This window comes from Labrus bergylta, chromosome 7, assembly GCF_963930695.1.
Source record: "Labrus bergylta chromosome 7, fLabBer1.1, whole genome shotgun sequence".
NCBI classification, from domain to species: domain Eukaryota; kingdom Metazoa; phylum Chordata; class Actinopteri; order Labriformes; family Labridae; genus Labrus; species Labrus bergylta.
Genome location: NC_089201.1, coordinates 2,559,369 through 2,585,211, shown reverse-complemented (window position 1 = coordinate 2,585,211; position 25,843 = coordinate 2,559,369). Strand labels below are relative to the sequence as shown.

The 25,843-nt window shown below is 38.7% G+C and overlaps 2 protein-coding genes across 4 annotated transcripts in view; both read left to right on the top strand.

The window, feature by feature from the left end:
• Positions 1–1,423: 1,423 nt before the first annotated feature.
• dkk3b (dickkopf WNT signaling pathway inhibitor 3b) lies at positions 1,424–10,081 on the top strand. The gene is made up of 7 exons (XM_020645515.3): positions 1,424–1,760; positions 3,197–3,322; positions 3,884–3,964; positions 6,808–6,900; positions 8,406–8,550; positions 9,388–9,538; positions 9,689–10,081. The coding sequence occupies exons 1-7, from the start codon at positions 1,566–1,568 to the stop codon at positions 9,711–9,713; spliced, it is 816 nt and encodes a 271-aa protein (XP_020501171.1). The 5' UTR covers positions 1,424–1,565; the 3' UTR covers positions 9,714–10,081.
• Positions 10,082–13,830: 3,749 nt separating this feature from the next.
• The window catches only part of far1 (fatty acyl CoA reductase 1), a 29,658-nt gene continuing 17,645 nt past the window's right edge, over positions 13,831–25,843 (top strand). For 2 of the 3 annotated variants that reach the window (XM_065956532.1, XM_020645505.3), the window contains exon 1: positions 13,831–13,947. The gene's annotated coding sequence lies outside the window, so the exon portion shown is untranslated. The remainder of the gene's footprint in view (positions 13,948–25,843) is intronic. The other variant, XM_020645504.3, reaches the window with a different exon arrangement.

Genomic DNA, 25,843 nt, shown 5'->3' with positions numbered 1-25,843 from the left:
CTTCTGTTATTCTAAAATTTCAGTCTGTTTCTATTTCTGCCAGGCTCTGCCACCTGGTGGAGAAGGACTGCTATGACATTATAAAAGAACACATAGTTAATTTTACATTTATGAAGACTCAATAGTGGTCGTGTGGAAACATAATAATCATCATAAATATTGTCGACAATTACAACATAGTGTAATGGGCAGTCCTACATGAATATATTTTTGTGAAATATATATATGAAACGCTGTACACATGAACACGTCACACATACACTCAGAGTGAAGGGGGTGCCCACAGCGAGCGCTCCAGAGCAGTTTTGATTTGGTGCCTTGCTCAACGGCACCTTGGCAGTGCTCAGGGATTGGACTGTCTCCAGCTACCAGACCAACTTCCATGCTGGGTCCATGCCAGGACTTGAACCCGCAACCCTCTGGTTCCCAACCCAAGTCCCTACAGACTGAGTTACTGCCGACCCTGTACATGAAAATATCTATAATCTGTGTAAAACAAGGATTTTTTTTATTTATTTGCAAATTACTTTTTCACCATTTTGCAGATTCTTGCTGAATTGCTGAAATGACAGCACAACCATGGGATCAATCAATTATTTCTTCTTTCCCTTACCAATGACTTGTAGGCATATACTGCCCCAGAGGCGATGTCACTTTGAGGGAACTATTTGACCTCATTCAACTTTGTGGAATTATTTTGGCTGCATGGACTGAATGAGGAAATAAACACAAGTCACAGTTTCTACAGCTGATTTCAACAATGATTCTTCAGAAGGATGCTCAGTCGTTATCAAAGTCTGAAGACTCAATATTTACATCCTCTCCTAACCAAAAGGACAGAGACTGTATTCAGTACGTTATTTGTTTGGGTTGGCTATTAAATCTAATGAGGATAAAGAAGAAGTCAACTATAAGATTTTTTAATTAGTATTAGAAAATAATTTTTAAAGTCTTCCTTTGTTAGATAAACCTTGACAGTGCTTTAAAATAAGAGACATGTATTAGATCAACAAATCAAACTCTTTCCATATTCACTCTCTGAATAAAGACAGAGCTATAGCCTTCTGTGTGTGCAGCACATCCAATAAAACATCCGTGCTGTAAGTTTCCTAATGGCCTCATGTCCTTTACCTCTTAATGCAACATAAAACCTCTGTGTGCCTCTTCCTGCCTGCTCCACTTGCGTGTTTGATGTCTCCACTGAGTGTGTAGGGTGAACTTCCCTTTAGAGATCACATCTGGCAACCCCTGCCACCAGCTTTTGATCTTTCTTTCTTTTTTTACATTCTGTACATTATAGTACAGTAAGCACGTTTTTTTACATCATTGTAACGAGCCATCCGATTTAGACATGACTTCACGAAATGCAATTTGAACCCTTTCCACACCATTAAACCTGATTCGTTCTGGTTTATAACCCAGTCAGCAGCTCTCCTCACTCAGACTTTTCCAAATAAAACGGATCCAGCTGTGTGCGGCTGTGCGCCCTCCGTGCGTCACACTCCTCTGCTGCTCAGTGTGCAGGGCAGACAGCAGCGTCTAGGAGAAAGGAAGAGAGAGGAAAGATGTCCGGTATCATGTTTCTGTCGGTGTCTCTGAGCTTAAGCTTGTTGTGGGTGACCGGAGGCTCGGCGCGGAGCGGGACTGTGATCCTGCGGGACGCACTGGAGGGGAACCCGGTCAGTCTCAACGACATGTTCCGAGAGGTGGAGGAGCTGATGGAGGACACTCAACACATACTGGAGGAGGCTGTGGACCAGGTCTGCGTCATATTTTATTCATTACAAGGGCCGTGTTGTCTATGGTAATGGAGAGAGTGACAAACTACAGTTACAGTACTTGTTGAATTATAGGCTAGCCTATATCTACTCTATTATAACAGTGTTAGATCGGTAAGGCATCACTGTAAGTCAAGTTCAAATATATGTCAGTTTAAATTTGACCACCAGGATGCGGTAACATTACGCATAGTTTCCATGTCTGCATAATGTCTGATCCACAGCAAGTCTGAATCAAACTTAACTTAGTAAATGCTCAAATGGGTATTAAACAGAAGAAAAGGTCAAACTGAATAACACTGAGTGTTACAGAGAAACTTAAACAAACTTGTTTCTGGTAGCAGTCAGACTGGAAGGCATCAGTACTTTGGATTGGATTTATCATGTTTACTGGTGAGTCTCACTGATGTAACAGTAGTCTCTTTATATCACTTTTGAACTTTGTGAAGCTTTCTCTTCATGTCAAATGGATAATCATGGTTGTAAATCAACAAACTCACATGAGTTGCACATTACAAAATGCTGGTTAAAAATAACTCAACTTTTTAAATGAAACTAAATTAGGTCCAATAAGATGCTGAGTTAGTGAAATCCAGCATGGTGGGTGACCTGTTTAACCCAGGTGGATGGGCCATATAGACCTATCCAAACAAACCCAGGTTATTTTTAAATATTGCTATGGGTCAATTATTATCACATTATGAGTCTCATATTCTAAAGACACAGATACTGGAAAACTTTATAAAGAAGCACATCCAAATCAATAACAAATAAATGATGACAAATACGCGTAAGCATCATGAAGACAATAATTGGCTCCATTGCGATTAGAGTGTTGAAGTAGTTTGAAGATCAAAAATAAAAATAAAAAAGCAGCAAGACACAAAAAAATAAAGATGAACTTCAACATCTGTCCAGGACTCTTCTGTCTGTGTAATCCTCAGAGCTGGAAATAAAAAGAGATAACAAGAACAATCATTTAATTTCAACACTATATAACATGTGATTTTAAGTAATAAAGACATTTGTATATGTTTAAACAGTGCCATAGGCCAGCACAGCTTTCATTAGTGATTAACAGAGAGCTCTCACTCCCTGTCCTTCATATGCAGATTATCTGTATCTAATTGATGCTGGTCCCAAATGAAGGCAGCCAAATGTCATAGACTGAAGTAAACATAAGCCGGGGTATTAATACAAGTTTTAAGTTAGATGGATTTTAGTGTAACCCAGCAGCTACAATAACCCAATTCACTGAAAATAACCCAGAAAAGTGACCCAACAGGCTCAACCTAGCATTTAGTGTGTGCAGCCACCTTGAGGATGTAATTCTGATATGTTGACTTGATGGAAATGTCAGATAATTTCTTAAAGACTAATAAATGAATTCACATGAATCCTGACATTTCATCCAACAGATAACTACTGAGAGTGCAAAATCCTCTCTAACATCGCTGGATCTGATTCCTAACTTCCACAATCAGACAAGCAGGACCACAAAGGATGGAGACGGAGTGGTTCAGGTCCTCGATAGAGTTGATAAGGTAAAGTTTAGCTTTTAAGCAGAATGGAAAAATAAGTAACTATGAGACAAAAGACTTTTAACTTTAAAGGCTTAATATGTGATTTTTCACACTTAAATATAATATAAATCAAGTATATCCTCTGAAAATAACTCTGTGAGTCATGACTGTCCCACTGTCTGTGATGTTTTCAGAGTTTTCAGAGTCCTATCTTCACTTTGTTTACATCGTCAGGACGGCCGGCTGACTCCTCCCCTTGAGTATAAAAGTTGTTTAATTGAGGGACTAGAGAAAAGAAGAATAACATACTGTACTCACTGCTTAACTGTGTTTCTAGATCACGCTCATTTCAGGTAAATTCACATGCAGTGTGAAGATACCAGCATAATAAAGATCACTAGCATTAGCATGCTAACACAACAATGCAGCGCAAGTTGTTTTAGTTTCATGCTGGTGCTCAAGGGCGACATCTGCTGGATCAAAAAAAATCACATATAAAGCCTTTAAAGGAGCAAATACAAAATACCTTTTTTTTGCTTGTCTGAGGTCTGATAGAAGATTGTTTCTTTCTTTCACTTAAAGGAAACTAATAATGAAACAGGAGAGAGTCATCTTTCACACACTCACATAGAGCTGTCTGGCCAGTGGAACTCAGTGGATCACGTGAGTCTCTTTCTCTCCCTGTCTGGTCTGTGTGAATAATTAGAGAACTATGAGCCCAAAGCATTCTGCCATATGTTTCCTGTTGATTGGTTTCACTCCCATCTTGATACTGCTGACATGAGTAGAAATGCACAAAATAGCTTATCAAGATGTGATTCTTAGTGGAATGGGTCTTTTGAGCAAAGTCAATTCACTGAAGTGTTGTATGCACTTTTCCAGCTAATAGCCTGTTGTCTCATGAGTCCACAAATGTGTGTTTGGTTATCAGGCCATAAAATAAAATATAACCCCCTGGTTTTGTTTCTCTTTTAGTAGCAATGATACAAACTGAAAAGGACGCCCTATGGAGAGACTTCGTCACGTTTCCCACATTCAAGTCAGCATCAGTCGTTTTTTTTATTCACAATTTGAACGTACTGGGGCATGATTTAAATGTTTCCTAGTTGACATGTTCCCTCAGTATTGTAATATTTAAACTGTCTGTAAGAAGAAACAAAGTGGTGGAGAGCTTTCTCAAACTGTGGCTGTCTTGTCTCGACATGTTTTGATAAAGAATGAGATCATCCAGCAAACAGATCTAATATACTTTTCAGAGTTTTAACCAACAGGAGGCTGGCTTGCGTTGAGGTAGTGCTCGCTGCTTTCCGACTGTTTAGCCATTTTACTTCACAACGGTGGTTCTGATCTTTTGCTTTCCTGGCAGCCGTACAGAAAGTGGTTATGTTAATGGAGGCTGCTGCTGCTGGAAAAAAAAAATACCAGGGGAGCAAAAAAAGCCCGCAAGCCAGTCCGGTCCCTGTGCTCTTCCAAAAAGACTAACTGTGAAGAAGTTTCCCTTTCTACAGTTTAAACTTGATTTGAAGCAAGGATGATAGAACATGCACTTCATTTGATTGATATAGCTCTTTATAAAGAACATCCAGACAAAATGGTATCCTTTTAGTTAAACGTCAAAGCCTTAAAGTATTAAAATGAGATATGTTTGGTTGAAATGTGAAGGGTTTTTGAATGTCTGTAACCAGTAAGGAGTGTTGTCCCAATGAGATAAACTGTTGATACCTCAAATAGAGCTGCTTAAGATTAATACAGATTTCTAAACTCACTCAACTTTTATTGATTACCAAACCTTTCAAACAAACATGCAATGCAAACGGATTCCAACTGGAAATTAAAACAAAGTCAAAAAACAAGTTCAATAAATGTCAACAATCAACACAATAAAAATGCATGCATTTCAAGCAAAAAAAAGAGACAAATATCATTAATAAAAGTCATCAAATAATAAAATTAACACAAGCAATATCAACTACACCTAGTGTAAAAACAGAAGGCATCCTCAGGTGTCTTAACATGAACCATGGAACCTGCATCTTTTAAACAGTACCTTATCAGGTACTGATGTTTAAAGAGAAATGTATCTCACACTGAATATCAGCCTTCAACATTCATCTTTTTTTAACACATTTTGTCATTACTTATGAAAAACAATGTGAATCCAGAGTGTATTGATGAATAATTATGAGCAAATACTAATAATGAGTTATGCATATGTGAAACAGAGGATGAGCCACATTAGCCTGGTGCCTTGCTCAAGTGCACGACCGGAGTACTCTGGAAGTAAATGGTAAATGGACTTGAGCTTGTATAGCATTTTTGAATCTTCTGACAACTCAAAGCGCTTTAACACATTCACATCCATTCACACCCTGATGGTAGAGGCTGCTGAGTAAAGTGTCCATCAGTATTAACTAATCCCATTCACACGATGATGAAGCACCAAGATCAATTTGGGGTTAAGTGTCTTGACCAAGCATTGAACCCCTGACCTTCTGGTTGAGAGACGACCGAAATTAGCACTGAGCTACAGCTGCCCCCCCCCCCAGTAAACTGGCACCTCTCCGGACCCCAATTTGGACTCAACCAGTCCTGATTACAAGGGCTCCTTACACACAAAAGCTTTATACAATGGTTGTTACCATTCATGCAAATAAAGCATCTTGAATTTGAACTTGACCGGTGAAGGGGACAAACTGTTTACAGTGGAAAGGAAAGTTTCCATATATGAGACTTGCACAGTGAGCATGCATTGTTTTTAAAAGATTCACAAAAGAAGTATTAATGCACACTATGTGGATCCTGTCTCTGTCTGGTCATCCTACATTATGGAGGCTGTGTCAGGCACTTGACTCTGCTTCGGCGCTGATTATCCAAAGGAAACACACAAAGATAGAGACTTTAAAAAATGAAAAAATGAAAATGGAGAATTCACAGCAGGCTTGTGTTGCTTTTGGCAGACAGTGTTTCCTCTGACCACTGAGAACCAGTCAAAGTAAATCTCAAATATCTAAATAGCAATCAAAGCAAAGCCCAGAAAAAGTTAGATTTATGATCTAAGAGAAAAAAAACACGAAATGCACAGATTCTTTCAAAAGTGCTCCCAGCATGCACTCAGCCATTTGTTGCATGCAGTTATTTTGATGTTACATGTTACTTCTGTACAACTGAGATGTCGCAAACGTCCATTAGATGGTTGCCATGGAGATAGATTGTGGCTGAAAGAAACATCTTTTGAAACCCTGAATCACATGAAACTATAACGGAGGGTCACATTCAATATGTACACCACAGTATGTGGTTGTGTGCTTCTTGGTAGGGTGATCTTATGTGTTATATAAGGTTATGGCTCTGTACAACACGCCGATGGTTTGTATCCACATTATGTAAACAGTAAACCTGATCTACAGTCTAGCTCAACACAATTTTTCAATGTGCATTTTAATGTATTTTTGGCTGTCTCTTTCCTTGAAGATACATTGTGTAACCGGTGTTATCTCTCAACCCAGGAATGCATGGTGGACGAGGACTGTGGTGATCTGAAATACTGCCTGTATGAGATAAAGGACTCCAAGTGCCTCCCCTGCATACCAACAGATATGGTGAGGATTGAGTCAGTGTTGTCCTTTGTGGGTTCAGTATTTGTTTCTTTAAACCTGCACTGATTCATAGTTTTCAGAAAACATTTGTGTATTAGAAATGTGGCAATGACGAACCCATATTGACTTATCATCCGATTCTGCAGTTTCCCTTAAAGGTGCACTATGTAGATTATGTAGTGAAATTTGGAGACGTTAAACAATTATATGCTATATTTTCTGAACTAAATACACAAGCTGTATTCAAAGGAAAAAATGGTTCCCTGGAACACTGTTTGGAGATAAAAAGCTACCAGGAGAGCTATGGTTTTACTGATGTGGGCCCCCCACCATAACTTTGCACGTAGCATTTATCTTCAAACAGTGTTACAGAGACCACATGTTCCTCAGAGGACAGTTTGTGTATAGAGTTATGAACATATACCACAGAATCTGTAAATTTCTCCAACTTTCACATTTGTGTGCACCTTTAAGCCTGAGGATCTTTTTTTAACATGTTTTGGCTCATTGTTTTGGTTTTCTCTCTAAGTTATGTTGTTTGGTTCTCAGTAACCTTATTTTTAGTAAGAGGATGCAGACAATAAACTGACTGTATATAGTAGGTGTTTTCACTCAGACACACAAATATTCAGTATGAGCGGCACTTGTGAACACAAACACCTGCAATGTTTACTACCAGCCCCCTGGTAAACTTTCAGTGTGAACGTTGAGCTGGTGTGTGAACGCAGCAGATGATGTACAGTAGAATTCATTTCAACAGTATATAAGTTTGAACTGTATTGATAATGTATTCATTAGGTGACCAGAAATGTACATCAAATGAATAGATATAGTTTGATCTGTTTATATATGCAACTATTAAGAGTTCAACTTATTTATCTATTATTTATAATGTATTTTCCACTCTATCCAAGTGGTCAAAATTCATTATTGCAGCGTTTATGTGCACTTTGTAAAGTGTAACAATATAATGGTTCCCTTTCTGACTTCATGTTATAGCCAGAGATTTAAAAAAGGGGGAGATAAAATGTTTGTCTCAGGTTTCAGTGTTCTACAGTGTTCTTTCATGGATTATATATTTGTATTGTTATCCACATAAATCATCAGCGTCTTGTCAAATATGGTACCTTATTTTTTGGTTAATGCATAAAGAAAATGATAAAAAGCAAGATATCCATCTGTTAGCCGTAATGCAATCACTGTGGTTTTGTAAAGCACAGCAGTGTTAGAGTCTGCATGAACAGACACAATGCTGTGCTGAGTGATGAATAAGGGTCTCAACAAAATGCAAGAAATACTAAGAATCAGCTGAAGTGTTAGACCCTTAACATCTAAACGGATTAATTTACAACTGTGAGAACTATCTCAGTGTTTGACTGGAACTACTCAGAAAGATCCATAAAAGAATGGACGATAATAGAAAGCTCACATGAATGCAGCAACAGACCATGTATGTTTTACATATTTGTTTGCATATCTGAATGTATCCCCCCTCCTCCCCCCTTCAGCCCTGCACTAAAGATGAGGAGTGTTGCTCGGAGCAGATGTGTGTGTGGGGTCAGTGTACGGTCAATGCCACCCAAGGAACAGAGGGAACTATCTGTCAGGGTCAGAGTGACTGCAGGCCAGACCTCTGCTGTGCCTTTCAAAGAGGTGAGCTTAAAAAGTAACACCAACACTCATCTGAATATAACACATAGTAAGATAGACATACTTTGACACGCTGTGAAGGATGTTTTTACTGACCACATGGCGGCTGTCACTCAGTGGTAGCAAGAAACTAAACCTTGTGTGAGGAGTTCTTAGCTGGTAGCGAAACAGACTGAAGCTGTAGGTCTACTGATGCCTTTATGTAATCTACAAAATCCAAAGGGCTCATTGGCAACAACATCGACTATTCCTATTGTCATTTTTTATCATTTGAAACCACTGGTGTCAGACAAGCGGATAACTGGTATGCTACAGACACAGACTTGAAAAGAATATCTATGCCAAAGATTTAGGATGCATATTAGTCATTTTAAAATAAAGGACAACATTTTTTTGTAAAGAAACATCACACAGAAAAGCTCGGCAATATTAGATACATCATCCAGTTTTGTCCACAGGGTTTGCCAAAATCAACAAAAACTCGAAAGTTCCTTAAAAGAGCTTTTAGGTTTTATACTTTCTCATTGGCCCCTGCTGCAGTGTCACTGAATGAAGACCAATCTGTTTAGTCTTACTCCATTAATAGCACATGGTCAAAAATAATGTATGACAGGCTATAAAAGTCTACAAAGAAAACTGAATGGAGACAGCTTTGAGAATATCTTCTTTTTCTGAGACTAGTCTTAATGTCTGACAAACCCGAGTGTCATACCTGCACCTTAGTTTGGGTTTGTGTGGAACAAGAAACAAAGAGTAAATATCGGCAGAGGTTGAATTTAAAAAGCAAATTAAGGGAAAATGTTTACCTCCATGACTTTTCTCTCTCTCTTGCTCCTTCAGAGCTTTTGTTTCCAGTGTGTAATCCCAAACCACAGAAAGGGGAACCCTGTCTGAGCAACCCCAACCTGCTGATGGACATGCTGGCCTGGGACCAGGAAGGTCCGAGTGACCACTGCCCCTGTGCCGACAATCTCCAGTGCCAACCTCACAGGTAAGAGCAAACATAGTGTGAACATTCAAATAATGAAAATACTGACGATAAAATCAATGATTGTTTAAGTCATTATGAGTAATGTTCATTCTTATTGCAGTAAGTTATAAAGATGCTGTACATCTAAAACCTCTTGTTTTCCTCCTGCAGACGTGGATCTGTCTGTGGAGAGTAGTACTGGAGATGGAGAGGCGCATGAGGAAGTTATACATAACCCTGATCATGAACTGCACTAACATCCTTACTGTGCATTAACCAAAGAGCAGCCCTCCTGCTGAGCATCAGTTTATTAAAGAACGAAATGTTGTTTCAGGTCTGGACTTGCACTGTACTATTTATGCCTTACAATATGTTTACTTTATATCTTTAAGCCAATAAAAGACTTGTTTTAGTGTAGAGTGAAAATCTATATTCTGTAATACAAATATGTAATAAGAGGGTATATCTCTGCCTCTCAACCCATGACAGCTGGATGGAAATATTTACTGGACATGGATGGATTCTATTTTTTATTTTCTGAGTAAATTAAAAATCCAAAATACAGCTGGCCACAAGAGGGCACACTTTGTCTTTTTTTCTGTGTCTCACGAAGAGTAAACTGAGAAATAATACACATTGTAGGAGCCATTTTGTGTTTATCGTTGGCATGTTTTATGATTAGATTTATCGGAATATATTATTTTCCAATAGGGACACTGAATGCACAGGGGCGTGTATATATAGTAGCACAGGTGACAGGAATGGGAGGGCACAGGTACGGGGAGCACAGACAGTTCTCAGCAGACCGGCAGGCATGTTTCAGACCAGCACTCAGACAAACTACAATTCATTCATTCTACTGGCTACGCTTCACTGGAAATGGTATGTTTTTTGTTCTCATATCTCAATCAAGTCACTTCAATAAACCTTCAACTCAACTTTAATAACGGCTGGAAAATCATTGTTTGCATCAGCGTAAGACTTCACCCCTACCTGTGTATTAATGGCAATGATTGGAGCAAAGGAAAAAATTGGAAAATTGCCATTACACCCATACTAACACATAAATGTATGGATGAAGCTGAAAGACAGTATCAGTGAAAAGAGAGCTCTCTCTCTCTGTCTCTCCCTCTCTCTGTCTTTCCTCTCTCTCTGTCTTTCCTCTCTCTCTCTCTCTCTCTCTCTCTCCCTCTGTCTCTGTTTCTCTCTCTCTCTCTCTCTCTCCCTCTGTCTCTGTTTCTCTCTCTCTCTCTCTCTCTCTCTGTCTCGCTGTCTTTCCTCTCTCTCTCTCTCTCTCTCTGTCTCTCTGTCTTTCCTCTCTCTCTCTCTCTCTCTCTCTCTCTCTCTCTCTCTCCCTCTGTCTCTGTTTCTCTCTCTCTCTCTCTCTCTCTCTCTCTCTCTGTCTCTCTCTCTCTCTCTCCCTCTGTCTCTGTTTCTCTCTCTCTCTCTCTCTGTCTCTCTCTCTCTCTCTCTCCCTCTGTCTCTGTTTCTCTCTCTCTCTCTCTCTCTCCCCCTCCCTCCCTCTCTCTCCCTCTCTCTCTCTCTCTCTCCCCCTCCCTCCCTCTCTCTCCCTCTCTGTTTCTCGCTCTCTCTCTCCCTCCCTCCCTCTCTCTCCCTCTCTGTTTCTCTCTCTCTCTCTCTCTCTCTCGCTCTTAATTCAATTCAAATTAGCTTTATTGGCATGACAGATTAGCAATCCATGTTCCCAATCTGTACAGAAAAGATTTACAAATGATTATTCAAATGTATACAATATAATGAATATGACACTATATATACATTAACATTAGCTATTACTGAGAAACATTAAGGGTAGTTTGTCTTAGTTTGTTACAACCACAAACATATTTTGCAGTTTGTACTGCACACAGACTTTTCTCCCCGCAGCTTCTGATGATCGGGGAGACGGATAAAGTCAAGATATAAAGCATTATTAATCTGATCAAAGAAAGCCTCTCTTAAATCTTTATATTATGTTACATTGTAGGAGGAAGTGAGGCTCTGTCTCTCTCTTTCTCTTTCTCACACACACACACACACACACACACACACACACACACACACACACACACACACACACACACACACACACACACAAATACACAAATACTACAACTGAAACAAAAAGTCTGTGCACTTCAATTTAAGATTTAAAATGTTACAACTTGGATTATTTTTAGATTGCACAAGTATATGAAGTCTGCTTTCATGTTTGTCATGATATGTATTTTTCTTTTAATCGATTTGATATTTTTGGGAACCCAAACTCTTACCATCCTGTAGCATATGCTACAGGAGGCATATGTTTCCTGCTGTCTCTTGTATTATTTCTCGATGATGTCAATTCAAGTAATAGATAATTAATTTGAAACATGTTAACACATAGTTCCTGACAAATCATCTTTCTGTCGCTAAAAGAGGTACTGCAGTCTAGATCATTCTCATCCATGTGTTTTATTATGAAGACACCAGTCATTCTAGTTTCTTTTATTTCACTGAAGGAGTTGGGGTTTGTTCCTGGGTGTCACATTTCTGAAAGGATCGATGAGACTAATAAGGGTCATCCAGTTTTCGACCAATGCACTGATTTCACAAGGAGAAAAAAACATGTGTTGTTTCGTAGGCCTGTTGGATAAAATGTGGAAGTATTTCTCTACACTATAGTTTGCTGAAAGTCGTTGCCAAAAGTGATAATTGCAGGAATGTTAATGCTGCATGTAACTCTATCACACATGGATTGAAGAGTCATATACTCATGCTGACTACAGTTTATGAGCAATGCATTGGCAATAGATTGCTGACATTAAAGGTGGGGTATGTCTGTGATACTTCAGAAAGATTGATGGTATTCAAACTCAACAGCCAAACAAACACCCCTCAATCAAACAAGACAACAATATGATGGATGATTGAGTGTCTGCTGCCAGAGGGAAAGTTAGTTTAAATCAGTGGAGGCATACATAACAAACAACAGCGTAGCAAGAGGAAGCCACAGGGCAAAATAAACATTACCAAATGTTACCAAAGTGTCAAGTAGACAAAGCAATCCTCAGTCTTCAGGCCTTTACATTTTAGATTGTTTATTCTCTAATGGAGTGCCTCAAACGTTTTAGGCAGAGTTTGACTTCTTGCCCAATCATAACCTTATATTTGATGGATAGATAGATACTTTATTGATCCTGAGGGAAATTCAAAGCATCCAGTAGCAGGTTACAAAGACATACATGACTTAAAACATTTGTTACAAATTAACCACAAAACCGACGCCCCCCCCGCCCATACATATATATTAACCTGAAAAAAGATTTAAAGAATACCTCTAGATGAATCAAACTTAAAAACCTTCTGAAGTTGTGTTGTTTATATATATACAGCAATGTTTAAAAAGAAGATTATTGGGATTATTAATTATCAAATGTTCGTCATCTTGATGTTCGTCAAGAGTGACGTTAGCATTAAAGTGTCCAACCAGAGGCTGACTCTTGGGACAGCTGTGCAATATTTTCAGTATTTGCTCATGTGATCTTCTTCTCTTTGGTCCCTGTTACATGCATGAGCCATAAACCCCACCTTTGGCTGATAGGCCAGAAACGTGTTGTGCTTTTTTCATGATTTATGACGTAGCCTTAAAATCTTCTTTCTTTAAACTTAGGTGAATGTGTTATGTGTGCATAATCGACTTTTACTCTGATTGTTAGGGTAGGCCTACAAAGTAATTATGGGGAATAACATTTGGACCATAAAGGAATGAGTGTATCATCTTCATAAATCAAGAAGTAATCTATGAATCTGCCTGTTATTTAATGTTTTTTGATAACTTTTCACTATCTGCTTTTTAAACATTACTACGGAGCCCCAAACAACACAACTTCAGAAGGTCAACACTTTTTTTTATTTTTTTTATTCAGGTCTAATTGCAGATTTTTTTTTCCCTCAACTGTTTATAGGTTCTTCTTCAAATTGCACATGTATTTCTATCCCTGCACTGGTTATGTACATTTCTTCTACAAGTCTATTTTTAATTGCACAGTTTAAGTTTGATTCATCTAGAGGTATTCTTTAAATCATTTTTGCAGGTTAATATATATGTATGGGAGGGGGGCGTTGGTTTTGTGGTTAATTTGTAACAAATGTTTCATGTCATGTACGTCTTTGTAACCTGCTACTGGATGCTTTGAATTTCCCTCAGGATCAATAAAGTATCTATCTATCTATCTATGAAAAAATTAAAACGCATAGGAGTGATACATCTCGTTTCAGCCTATCTGTGCCGGAGAGCGCTGGCCCGCTGACGTCACAGTGGCTCATTTATCCGCCCAGAGCTGCTGCTGGTTTCCTGCTGAGTCTCCACTCTGTCGCTTCACTCTGTCTCTCTCCGACACTCAACAGATTCCACAAGTTCCAGAGCCGGGGAAACCTCGACATTTCGGGTACGTTCAAGCCTTCAAATTACGTCCACGCACCTTATGTGCCTCGTTGGGTTTTCCTTAGTGGAGCAGAAACTAGCGGGTTTGAAAGTGGTGTAACAGGCTGCTCAACGTGTGACATCGTGTAGGAAGAGATGTGCCAAGAGGAGAGGGAGGGGAAGCTTAGCACAACTGTGTTACAGTCGAAGATAAATGCAGATATCCGGACCAAGTTAGACTGCGTGGGCACTTCTCGTTTAATCACCTTCTCCCCCCACTGCCACAGTTACGCTAACATCAGCCAGTCACCACCACTGCAACCACCAGTTTAACTGTGTTTAACCTAAATCCCCATCCTCGTATTAGGGTTTTAAAACAAGTAACTTAGAGAACCATGGCTGCTCGAGTGGCATAAGCAGCCATTTACATTTAAGACGAGTGTTAGCTGTATAACATCTCTGTTAATTTACACCCAGGCTTTGCAGTAATCACATTAAAGAGTGTCAAAGCCACCCAACCAGTCGGAATGGTTAGAAGCGTCGCCCTCTGTGCAAATGGACGGTGAGTGGTGTGACTGGTAATGATGAGAGGCAGCGGTGTGTTTCCCATTGTGAGAACACATTTAGCTTCCCTAAAAATACCACATAGTCACTGCAGTGTCTTATTTTTGTCTAATGTAATGGCAGTTTTTTTGGGGGTGTTAGGGGAAATGGTGCCCTCATCAGGTAACACATTTTACAGTCCAACTGGATTGTGTTTGTGGTTGTTTTACTTTGTAAATGCAAATATTGGACTTTAGTTGTGGGCCCTGACAGTAGGTCTGGTTAATCTACAGTCAGACCGGCACACTCCTAAAGTGACCGGCTCCTTCTACAGTACTGTGGTCTCATGACATTCCTCGTGTCTTGCAAAACTCGTGGGTTATTTGACCTGTAATACAAGCCCATACAAGCCACGTGCAAAGTGGGCTGTGTCCTGACATCACCATGGGCAGGAAGTTGGCATCTCTTCCTGGGATGAGTTCACCTATTGTTGCAGAAAGATGTGCCCTGATCTTAATGTTGCTGGAGTGTTCTTCCATCACCATGGCCTTTGAGTGGACACATTTCATCTGCTGGGTAAACCTCTTTCATACAGCTGTTGGATGACTGTTGACAAAGGATAAGATTAGTAAAAGGGGTGATAACAAGTTTTTGTATTCGTTTAGTCTGGAGGTTTCAGTCAGTGTCTGGCTGTAAAAATTAAGACGAGTCTCTCAAAGAATGTCTACCCCAAGATCAGTGTATAAAGTTGTTTGCAAGTCCTGCTCGTTAAAGGCTTAATATGTGATTTTTCACACTTAAATATAATATAAATCAAGTATATCCTCTGAAAATAACTCTGTGAGTCATGACAGTCTACAATGGGTGTAACACCCGAGTCCCACTGTCTGTGATGTTTTCAGAGTTTTCTGAGTCCTATCTTTACTTTGTTTACATCGGCAGGACAGCCGGCTGACTCCTCCCCTCGTGTATAAAAGTTGTTTAATTGAGGGACTAGAGAAAAGAAGAATAACATACTGTACTCACTGCTTAACTGTGTTTCTAGATCACGCTCATTTCAGGTAAATTTACATGCAGTGTGAAGATACAAGCATAATAATGATCGCTAGCATTAGCATGCTAACACAACAATGCAGCGTGAGTTGTTTTAGTTTCATGCTGGTGCTCAGGGGTGACATCTGCTGGATCAAAAAATCACACAGTTTTTCTGATATGATTCTTTTGGATTTGCCTATGAATTGTATAACTGTCAACCTTTAGGAAGCTGCAACACATTTCTCCTGAAGGACTAGTTTTGAGCTATTGTAGCACATTTGGAGGTCTATGAAGTGAGTTCAACTTACCGAGGGTATTTTCCGGTTATCTGGCTACACTAGCCCTGACAAATAAGATCTTGCCAAGCGATCACAGCATTCATCACTTGATGAATCAACCCATAGTTTAGCGTGTTCACATTGATGGGGCAGTGTTGGCAGCATATGAGCAATCACAGACATGTTGAAGTCTACTGTCAGCAGATCATCATATTCCACGTCTATACCACATTAGAAAATTATGAATTAGTTAACAGACTACAATCAACAAAACTTCATTGGAAAATGCAAAAAGACCCGTCATAAAGAAATAGACTGTGAATGCTTAAAGGAAGAATGTTTGACTTTTTGATCCAGTAGATGGTGCCCTTGAGCACCAGCATGAAACCAAAACAAAGTGCTGTTTGGGGTCACCTCTGCCATACTGAAGCAGGAAGGAGTTTAGTGTGAGCTGCAGACAGACTTGTCCTTGAACTGAGCTGACCTGTGGCCTGCATTGTTGTGTTAACAGGCTAATGTTAGCACACTTAGCTTGAAGCTTCACATTACATATAAAGTGACACAGCATGACCAGATCTTAAAACGCTTCAAATGAGCAGTAATATTGTTAGCCATAGGGGCGGCTGTCGTCTCTCAACTGGAAGGTTGAGGATTCGATCCCCAGCTCCTGCAGCGACATGTCCGATGTGACAAGACACTTAACCCCAAACTGCTCCTGCTGCCTCGTCAGCGGCGTATGCATCTGTATGAATGGGATTAGTTACTTCTGATGGTCACTTTACACAGCAGTCTCTACCATCAGTGTGTGAATGTGTAGGTGTGACCTGCGTTGTAAAAGCGCTTTGAGTAGTCAAAAGACTAGATAAGCGCTATACAAGTTCAATTCCATAATAGGCTATGTTATTCCTTTTTTCTCTTCAGTCTGCCTTACCCTCCATGTAAACACAGCTCTGACAACAACACAGGTCACTCACACCATCTAACCCATTGTTTACAGTCATGACTCAGAGCTATTTACAAGGGAAACATTTGATTTCTGCTATATTTATGTGTAAAACATTGTAGAGTCTTCCTTTAAAATAAGGACAGGGCTATAATATCAACGTCCATCGTAAGTCAATGATAGATCTGATTATAATATCTCCCTTTTTATATATATATAAAATTAATTTGTTGCAGATATATTATTGCAGCATGTCTGACAATTAAAGGCATAATATTTTAGCTTCAGACCTGACGTTAACAAAGGAGTGGTATGGAACTAATTGAATCAATATTAAAGTATAGACTAATAAAAAGCAAAAGAACACTTAAGGATTGTCTTGTGACTCATAGGTACATGACTACAATCCTCCTGTGTTTTTTCAGCCTCTGCTGTGGGATGATGAAGCAATAGAAAATATGTTTATGTCATACAGGAAAGTCAAAGTGTCTGTCGGTCTCTCTCCCTCTTCCCGTCTCACTATCTGCTCACTGAGCTCTTCAATCGGGACATGTAATTGGTCAGTGGGCGCTTCTTTTCACAAACCTATCTGAAGTTACCCTGCTAACAGAGAATCCTTCTCCGTAGTGCAGAGTCAGTCCCCACTGTAGTCCAACCTCAGCCACAGGTGTCACATCAGAGCAGTCTAATATACCTGCTCAATTATTCAGAGTGAAGATGTGGCATCAGGGATCATCTTTCTGTCTGACTGTATGGTACAATAAATCTTTCACAGACACTTAATCAAAGGCTGCAGCAGGCCCTGGATGAGCCCAGGCCTACCATTACAAAGCTCCTTGTTGTTAACTGTGGAGCCCCTCTGGTGACATTGATGAACACTTTAGAACTGGTGACCTCCAATTCTTAATTTGAGGCCTCAGAACAATAATTTGTGGGTTCAAAATAACTTTTCATACATGCAAAATATTAATTTGTGGCCGTGAATTATTATTTCTAGCCTCAAATAGATAGCGTTGCATCATAGCTGGAGGTGGGGCCTCCCCTGGGGGAAAATAATCCTTTCCCCCCTCAGCGCTAACCGGATGTGACCTTTTGTGGGCGTTCCCCTTAATGCCGACTGTATTATTATTTTGTGGGTGCAAATTCTAAAATTTTCACCAATGTTACCAGAGGGGCTCCATAACATACAGAGGACATGTAAGTCATTTTATCTAGGTGAAGTTTTCCTCACCACCACTTTTTCTGATCAGGAAGTTCTGCAGAGGGAGAGCAGCTTTAACATGTTTTGCATCTGCAGCCTCGTCATCTTGGCATTGCTTCAAGAATTCTATACATTTGGTTAAGAGAACCCCTCACACATAGAGATACAATATGTAAGGAACCTCTAGCAGTTTAATCTCAAAAGATTTAACTGCTGCATACTTTCTTTCACATCAGACAAATATCTTCTCTGGGTGGGAACTTAGGGTGCTATCATTACAAAACAAAGCATTTCCTAATGAAACCAATGCTTGTTCTCCAAACTTAACAAATGCATGTTGAAACACATTGGGTTTTTTTTAAGTGTTCTAAGATAATTTTGGTATAATTATTGTTTCATGAACCATAGTTAAGCTGCACAGTAAAGGTGTGTGCTGTCACATGTTTGCACAGATGTGTGTACATTTCCAGGTTGTGCAGGTCAGAACACACCCTGACTTTACAAACTGGAGTTGGCAGGTGTTATACTTGCATGATTGAATGCTTGCACAAGTTGTGGCCTCAAAAGATTCACACAAACAAATGTCTTTTAAAAAGAAAATAAAACTAGAAGAAAAGAAAGGAACCATTTGGGTCAAGACTTTAACTTGTGAAGTTTGACAAGAGGTTCTAAAGTTTGGCCTACAGTTCTGACTTTTCACCATGGGGTCTAACCAAACTTCTTCTATGGGATTTTAGCACTGGATTTTGGATCATTGCAGAAAATAATCTCTGTGGCTAACACACGTTTCTGAAGCGTAGGCGTTTTGTTCATCAGGATAATCTTCAAAGATGAACACTGAATACTATATATTGATAAATCTACAAGAGTTTTCAAGAGCACTGAAAAACACGACTAGAGGCTGTAAGGTGGACTAGTGAGAGAGTTCCCGCCCTCTGTGTTCGGCGTGATGACGTTTAATGTCCCCGACAACCACTGTAGTCACATTTAGCCACTTGTTAGCAACTGCCTTTTTAAAAACGCGTAAAAACTTCACAGTTAGGTATTACGTAACGTAGTTTATGTGATCTAACAAAACACCAACATCTCTTCAGCTTGTGTTAACCACAGACCTTATTTCAGGCGTCTAACCACAAACACATTCAAAATCCAAATTGACTTTTAGACGTTAGACCCCATGAAGCTAACATGCTAACTTACTTCCGGGTTTTAAGACTCATTCCTGTGGTGCTCTATTGCATTGAAAGTTTAAAATTCTGGTGTTGGGATGACCACAGAACTCTAAATATTCTTACTCTTTGACATTGACATAAATTTGACACACTGACTATATACACACTATGACTGCTTTGTGTGTTTTTGTACTACAGTATATGCTTCTTAGTGATTAAGGCATATTTAACTCGTTCTTAAATGAGCATGATGCCATAGAAGTTTTTACCCGTAAATCTTTCATGCACAGGACACAATGAGTGCAACGTCTGAGTTTTTTTAGAATAGTAAATGTTTACTATCATCATGGCCTTATAAATATCAGAAGGAGAAGTGGAGGTTGTGTGATGCCTGTTGATGAAATAGATGCAGTGTTTTTTTACCCTCTGTCAAAGAGAAACATCCAACACAAGACTGTGTGTGCATGGCTGTCGTGCCTAAAGCATGTGAGAGCTGATGAAAGGAACTAAAGAACGTTGAGTGATCTGACGAAACCAAAGTGATCTTTTAGATTGTCATGCTGCATTAGTGTGAGCTCGGCACTGGGAATCGGCAGAACCTCATTGTCGATGGCTGAGAGCGCTGGTCAATGTGAAGTGGTCATATTATGTTGACCTTTTTACAAGGGATCATTCCTGGGAATTTCCATATTTGAGTTCTTCCATTAGACTCACAACAGAAGGCTTAATCTGACTCATCGATACAGCATTTATCTTCACGCTGACTCGTGTGTCATCAATTTGTTGCTGCCTATATTGATGATTAAATGTAACACTTAAAATGTGGCATTCTTAATGCATTTCCCTGACAATTTGCCTCACATATGACATGAATGAGAGTATTATAAACAGAAGGAGAAGTCCGTTGATGTCGTACAGCAGTGTAAAGTGGTTACAGTAGCATGATGTGAGGTTAAACTCAAACCAAATTGTAACAATATATAAAATTTAGCTTTTGAGTGGTGTTTTATTTTCTTCAGTTTATCAGATATTGTACATTGATGTATCATTTTATGATTGATTACCTGTTCTGTTGTCAGAGAATCACTCTATCCTGATATTCTAGTGGGACATGTATTGCATATGGAAAGGTGTGGTTCGCACACCTACTTTACACCTAAACTGCCTCATATCAGGTTATTGTTCAAATAAGAGAATCACCTATAAAAAGCAACTGTCTACTATTGTATCAATTATCTTGACCGCAGAGCTTTGTGTGCTGATAAAGAGAAGGGAGGGCGAGATTGTGCAGAGCTTGGCAAAACATCGATCTTACTGAATGACTTGATTTGTCAAATGAAATAATAATTATAATAAATAATTATGATATCTTACTGATTTCATCATACAACAGAGAGAAAACACTGACACTGTTTCCTTGTACTTTTAAGACAAAAATGTAAGGCCATTCCCGATGCGCTTCAAATACTTATGAGCAGTGAATAATGTAATAGAATATACTACAGATGTTATTATAGTGCACAAATGAAGTGTTAGTGAAAGCCTTCATTTTTCACATTGACACAGCCAGCAGTTCTTTTGCCACCTGTCCTCCCTACATTCAGCAGCTGATGCTGTGATGCTTAACTGTTTTATAGTTTGCTTTGAGTTGGTAAAATATGCTGCTGTGCTGCCAGGTAAATTCTCTGTTTATGATTTGGAATAGGCTGCAAACTCCACCTTTTTTTTTTTCTTTTTTTGTAACTGGACCCTCGGAGACCCTGGGTCGAATTTTGAGTTAATAACGCTAACTAATTGCTAGTGTTAGGGTTAGTGTTAGCCTTATAACCAATATGGAAGTTGCTTTAATGGTACAGGTGACTTCCCAACAGTGTGTGATGCACTTAAGCTAGAAATATTTTTGTCTGAAGGCACTCACACTTTTTCCAAATGTATATTTACATTTTTTTTTAAAACACATTGACTGAGCTGTCACCTTCCAGTTCAGGCTGCTGTAGTAGTTCTTAGATGTATACTGTTACTGCACACTTTAAGTAATGCAAGTCTGACGACATTGTGAGATTGGGGTTAGGTTTGTAGAGTTTCTTTTTTCTCTTCTGCTGTGTGAGTCCTCTACACATTACAGCCACAGAGTGCAGCTTGGCTGCAGGCACAGTGCTGGGGGTCTGACAGGCGTGCAGCTGGAACAGGTCATTTGGCACAGGATGTGATGCAGCAAAATGTTCATCTGCAGCATTGGCCAGAGCAACAGCAGGGGTACACAGAGCGTAGTGCATGATAGCACAAAATCTTCTCTAAAATGTCCTCTTTCATTAAGAAATGATGTTTGATATGTTTGATATGCTACTGGCTTTGTATGACTGCAGACGTCACAGATGGGGCTTTTCTTTTGAACATATTTTTAAACTCATACAAGATGAATGCATAAAAGATTAATATTATCCAAAACCAAAATATTACCTGACAGTCTTTATTGTCCTGTATCCCTCACCATTGAGTTCATTGTCGCCTTTGCATGCATTAGTGTGATGTATCAGGATCATTTCTTGCCAGGTTTTATACTTGGCTCATAAAAAATATTTTGAATCTCTTCAACGTTGTAATATTTGTATGTTAAACTTTTTTAGCTCTGTAACGGTGAGCTATTAGCATGAATTTAACTTTTTAGCTTGTATATATATTTTTAGTCTAGCCTGTTTCTTTTTACAAATAAATGCATTTTCAAGTACCAGTAGATGGGACACTTGAGGCTCACACACACACATCCCAAGGTGCCAAAAAAATAGCATAACTTGGGAGATATGCTGGTCTGCCTCAGCCTTTTTCATTGGGAGGAATAGACATGGCATGGTAATTCCTGATATGATACAATTCGGCTCAATAGGTTGGCCCCGATGACGATAATCAAGATACAGTGATTCTGTAATCACTGATATAGATACACCACAATCTCTTTTTATCCGAAGATCATAGAATGATCCAATACAAGTTAAAGTGCAGGATTGATGTATTAACTGCAGATTGGATTCAGTTTCACCTCTTATCATGCTTCATCTTTTGACTTCTTTTCCCCACTCTCTGACATTATCCAGCGATCATCTTCTTTTCTCCTGCTGTCAGACTCTTTTATAACACTGTCAGTTTATTAAGAAAACTAAAACTCTGTCATCCCCCATGATGAGACACCCTGGTTTAACTGGCCTACTGAAAGAAGATATGCAGTGGAGAGTTACTTTGAGCACTTTATTTTTTAAAATTAAAATATTGATATTTGTCACCAGTTGAATATCAATATTTGACAATCAGACGAGTCAGGACGACTATATATTGCTGTATTGATATTTTGTCCACTTTTAGTGGGGAACAACACAAGGGGCCAGTGTGAACTAATTTAGTTTTATGTAATATCTGGTTTATTCTTTTTTGTACTTCAACAACATATCAAAGAACATAGCAAGAAAATACTCTACAAAAGCTGTTATTGATTGGTAATGTGCCTCATTTGGTATCAGACACCTTAGCAGGGTTATAATAGTTTTGGATTTTTCTTTAGTTTTTATTTTTATTTAGTTTTGACTTTTTGTTTTCAGTTTAGTTTTGGTTAGTTTCTAATGCTGTTTTTTTAATTTTAGTTTAGTTTTTATTTTGTGAAAATGATTAGATTAGTTTTAGTGTTAGTTTTAGTTTTTACGTGATATGGGACTTGTAAGGTTTGAACCCAAAAGTGTTAGACAGAGTATTGTGTAATAAACAACTCCAAACATTACATAATTTTAAAAATGTATTAAATTGAAATTCAAAATACAAACAATCACAACAATCTACAAAAGACAAACAATAATGGCTATGTGTCACTCACTGTGCTTGTCTCATTAACCAGAGAACATCTGGGCAGTGGGCACATGAACAGAACATTAGCTGTAGATTTTGAAACAACCATGTGGACAGTGGAAATAAGTTGCCGCCATGATGCCAAATAGTTAGATTGTAAACAGAGACACGTTTTTGTGTCACGTGCTGCCGTAAAGAAGAAAAAAAAAGCATGATTGACTAGATCCTCAACTGAAAATACTAGGCATGCTCAAACCTGTTGTGGTATTACTGGGCAACCCAAATAAGAACTATGAGGTTTTACTACTCAACACAAAATACAGAAAAGTCCCACTCTGTCGAGCTCCAGCTGCCATCATACATATACTCTGATAATCCTAAAAACCTTAAAAAGGGAACATCAAACCCTACAGTAAAAAACATGATCTCTGTGTGGTATGAGGTACAAAAATATTTGAAGGGTGGGCCTACCTTCTCTCGGTATAGCCCAATTTGGGGTAATAATTATTTTGTGCCAGGCAGGGCTGATGGTGGTTTCAAACTGTGGGCTGATAGGGGCGTGAGTCAAATGAAAGACATTTTTAATCCAGGTAATAAGAGCATTAAGACATTTGAGGAACTGGTAGTGAAAATAATATCCCATGTAAACACTTCTTTAAATATTTGCAGCTCAAGAACTTTATCAGAGCTAACCAGAGTCAGTCCCTGGTCACCCCTGCAGTATCTCTTCTGGAAAAAGTTTTACTTAAAAACCCTTTTCAAAAAGGTATAATCTCAGAAGTGACGTGCTGATATCTGAGTCAGTAGAATCCTCTGAAAATAAACTGAAAGCATGGAAAGACGATCTACAAGAGGAAATCTCAACTGAAGAATGGGATAGGGCATGCAATAAAGCAAAGACTCAAACAGCTAACATGTTTAAAACTGCTTCAATACAAATGGTTAATGAGAGTCTATATAACAAATTTAACCCCAACATCCCAGACCTATGTAACAGGTGTGGGGAGGACAAAGGTACATTTTATCATTGCGTATGGAAATGTCCAAAAATTTAAGAATTTTGGGATGAAGTCGGACGTGTAATGCAGGAGTTTTTATCATTTCAATTAGTTGTAGAACCTACGTTTTTTTTTTTTTTTTTTTTTTTTCTTCTTCTTGGTATCTACCCAAAAGAACGTAAAATGACCCGCAGAGAACAGATCTTTGTAGACCTCTGCATATTGCATGCTAAAAGAACAATAGCATTAACATGGAAAAACAGTGGTAGGCTGAGTGTTACACGATGATTTAATGAAATGTCTCTGGAAAAGAAAATACTATATACTGGCATACTGATTTAACAAATTCAGAAGACGAAAACTAAGGGCATTTTGGCTATTATTTTATTTTAGTTAGTTTTGTAAACACAAAATATAGTTTGAGTTAGTTATCGTTTTTGGAATAGTCTTGATTTTATTTAGGGTGATGAGCCCTGGCTGGCTTTCAACATAGTTTGTTAAGCTCTTCAAACTAACACGTCTGTCTTGCCTTTGTTTGAAGCTATTTATCATCAAAATCAAAAGAAAGCCTGAGATGCAAACATGTCCCCTGAATTCTGTAATAAAGTCCCAGTTCAGACTGCACTGACTGAGAGTTCACTGTGTGTCAAGCTGAATACTACTTGAGCATTGATTTGGATAAAGCAAGTAAAACAATAGAAAAAGTATTTCTCAACAGTTAGCCTTCTTAGTGTGCAGGTAGTTTGTATTGTTTTTTATAGTTCTAGCCTTAAGTACCCTTTTTTTAAATCATTTTTTACAGTGTTATCTACATGATCCCACACATGAATGTGATTGTAGCTGAGATTGACTCAGCAAGTTTTTGGAGTGCACCGATGTCTGTTGAAATCCTGTCAAGTGTTGACACAAACTATCACTCTTTCTGTCATGCAGAGAATCGAGTCGAGAGTTTCCTGTTCAGAACTTAGAGATTTACGATCCCTGAGGAATGATTTCAGTTCTCACTTCTTAACCATATCTTATCATATCTTAAGACACTTTACAAAAGAGCAGGTAAAAGACCTTACTCTTTGTTATATTATCAACAAAGAACCAACATTTTTGATATCTGAGTGGTTTTTTGTATAATCATAGGAAAAGGGAGGTGAAATATTCCTGTTCTGTTCAAAGTTACTTAAAACATCATAGATGTGTTTTCACTTATCACATGTCAGATTACTACAGGTTTGGGTTGACAAATATAATGACATGCTTAAGTGTTGACAGACTGTGAAAAGATAAATGTCCTGAGTTAATTATTCGGTGAGTTATCTCCTGAATGACCTGTTATCAGCTCTTTACTGTCATTCTGCTTTAAAGCTAACATACTCTGAGTGATAAGGCCACAGACAGCAGAGTCAACACAGCACTGATATACTTTTGTTCTGTCTGCTGTGAAGTGAGCCACAGATTTTAGACTTGTAAGATGAGCACATTTATTTATTGGATCAAAAGTAATGAAATACGAAACAATTCTCAAAATCTGTCCCATACTTAGGCAAATAGACCAATGAAATAAATAATTATTGATTTTCGCAGAGGGGCGGCAGCTGCGATTATTTCCAGTGTGTTTGATTTGTGCTTAAAGTTAACCTTGCATTTTAAATGTTAAGACTAGTTCAATTCAGTAAGGTTAATCTGAAGTTTCTGCTAAACTTGTAGAAGCTTCATTGTTTTTCTTGCTGTTTAACTTGAAAGAACAGACCGATGGTCAGAAACACACAGAACAGGCCGAGTGATGCTGATAGCAGGTTTGACAACACACTGAATAATGAAACATACTCGACTTCCTAACATGCTCTATTTGTCTTTCTCTTCCTTAACCTTTTTTCAATTCCTTTGAACTTTACATCTTCATTCTCCACTTTGCAGAAACACCTC

Coding starts and splice junctions, on each gene's coding strand:
- dkk3b (XM_020645515.3), top strand. CDS start 1,566: ATGTCCGGTATCATGTTTCTGTCGGTGTCTCTGAGCTTAAGCTTGTTG. Junction 1,761..3,196: donor TGGAGGAGGCTGTGGACCAG/GTCTGCGTCATA, acceptor TTCATCCAACAG/ATAACTACTGAGAGTGCAAA. Junction 6,901..8,405: donor CCTGCATACCAACAGATATG/GTGAGGATTGAG, acceptor TCCCCCCTTCAG/CCCTGCACTAAAGATGAGGA.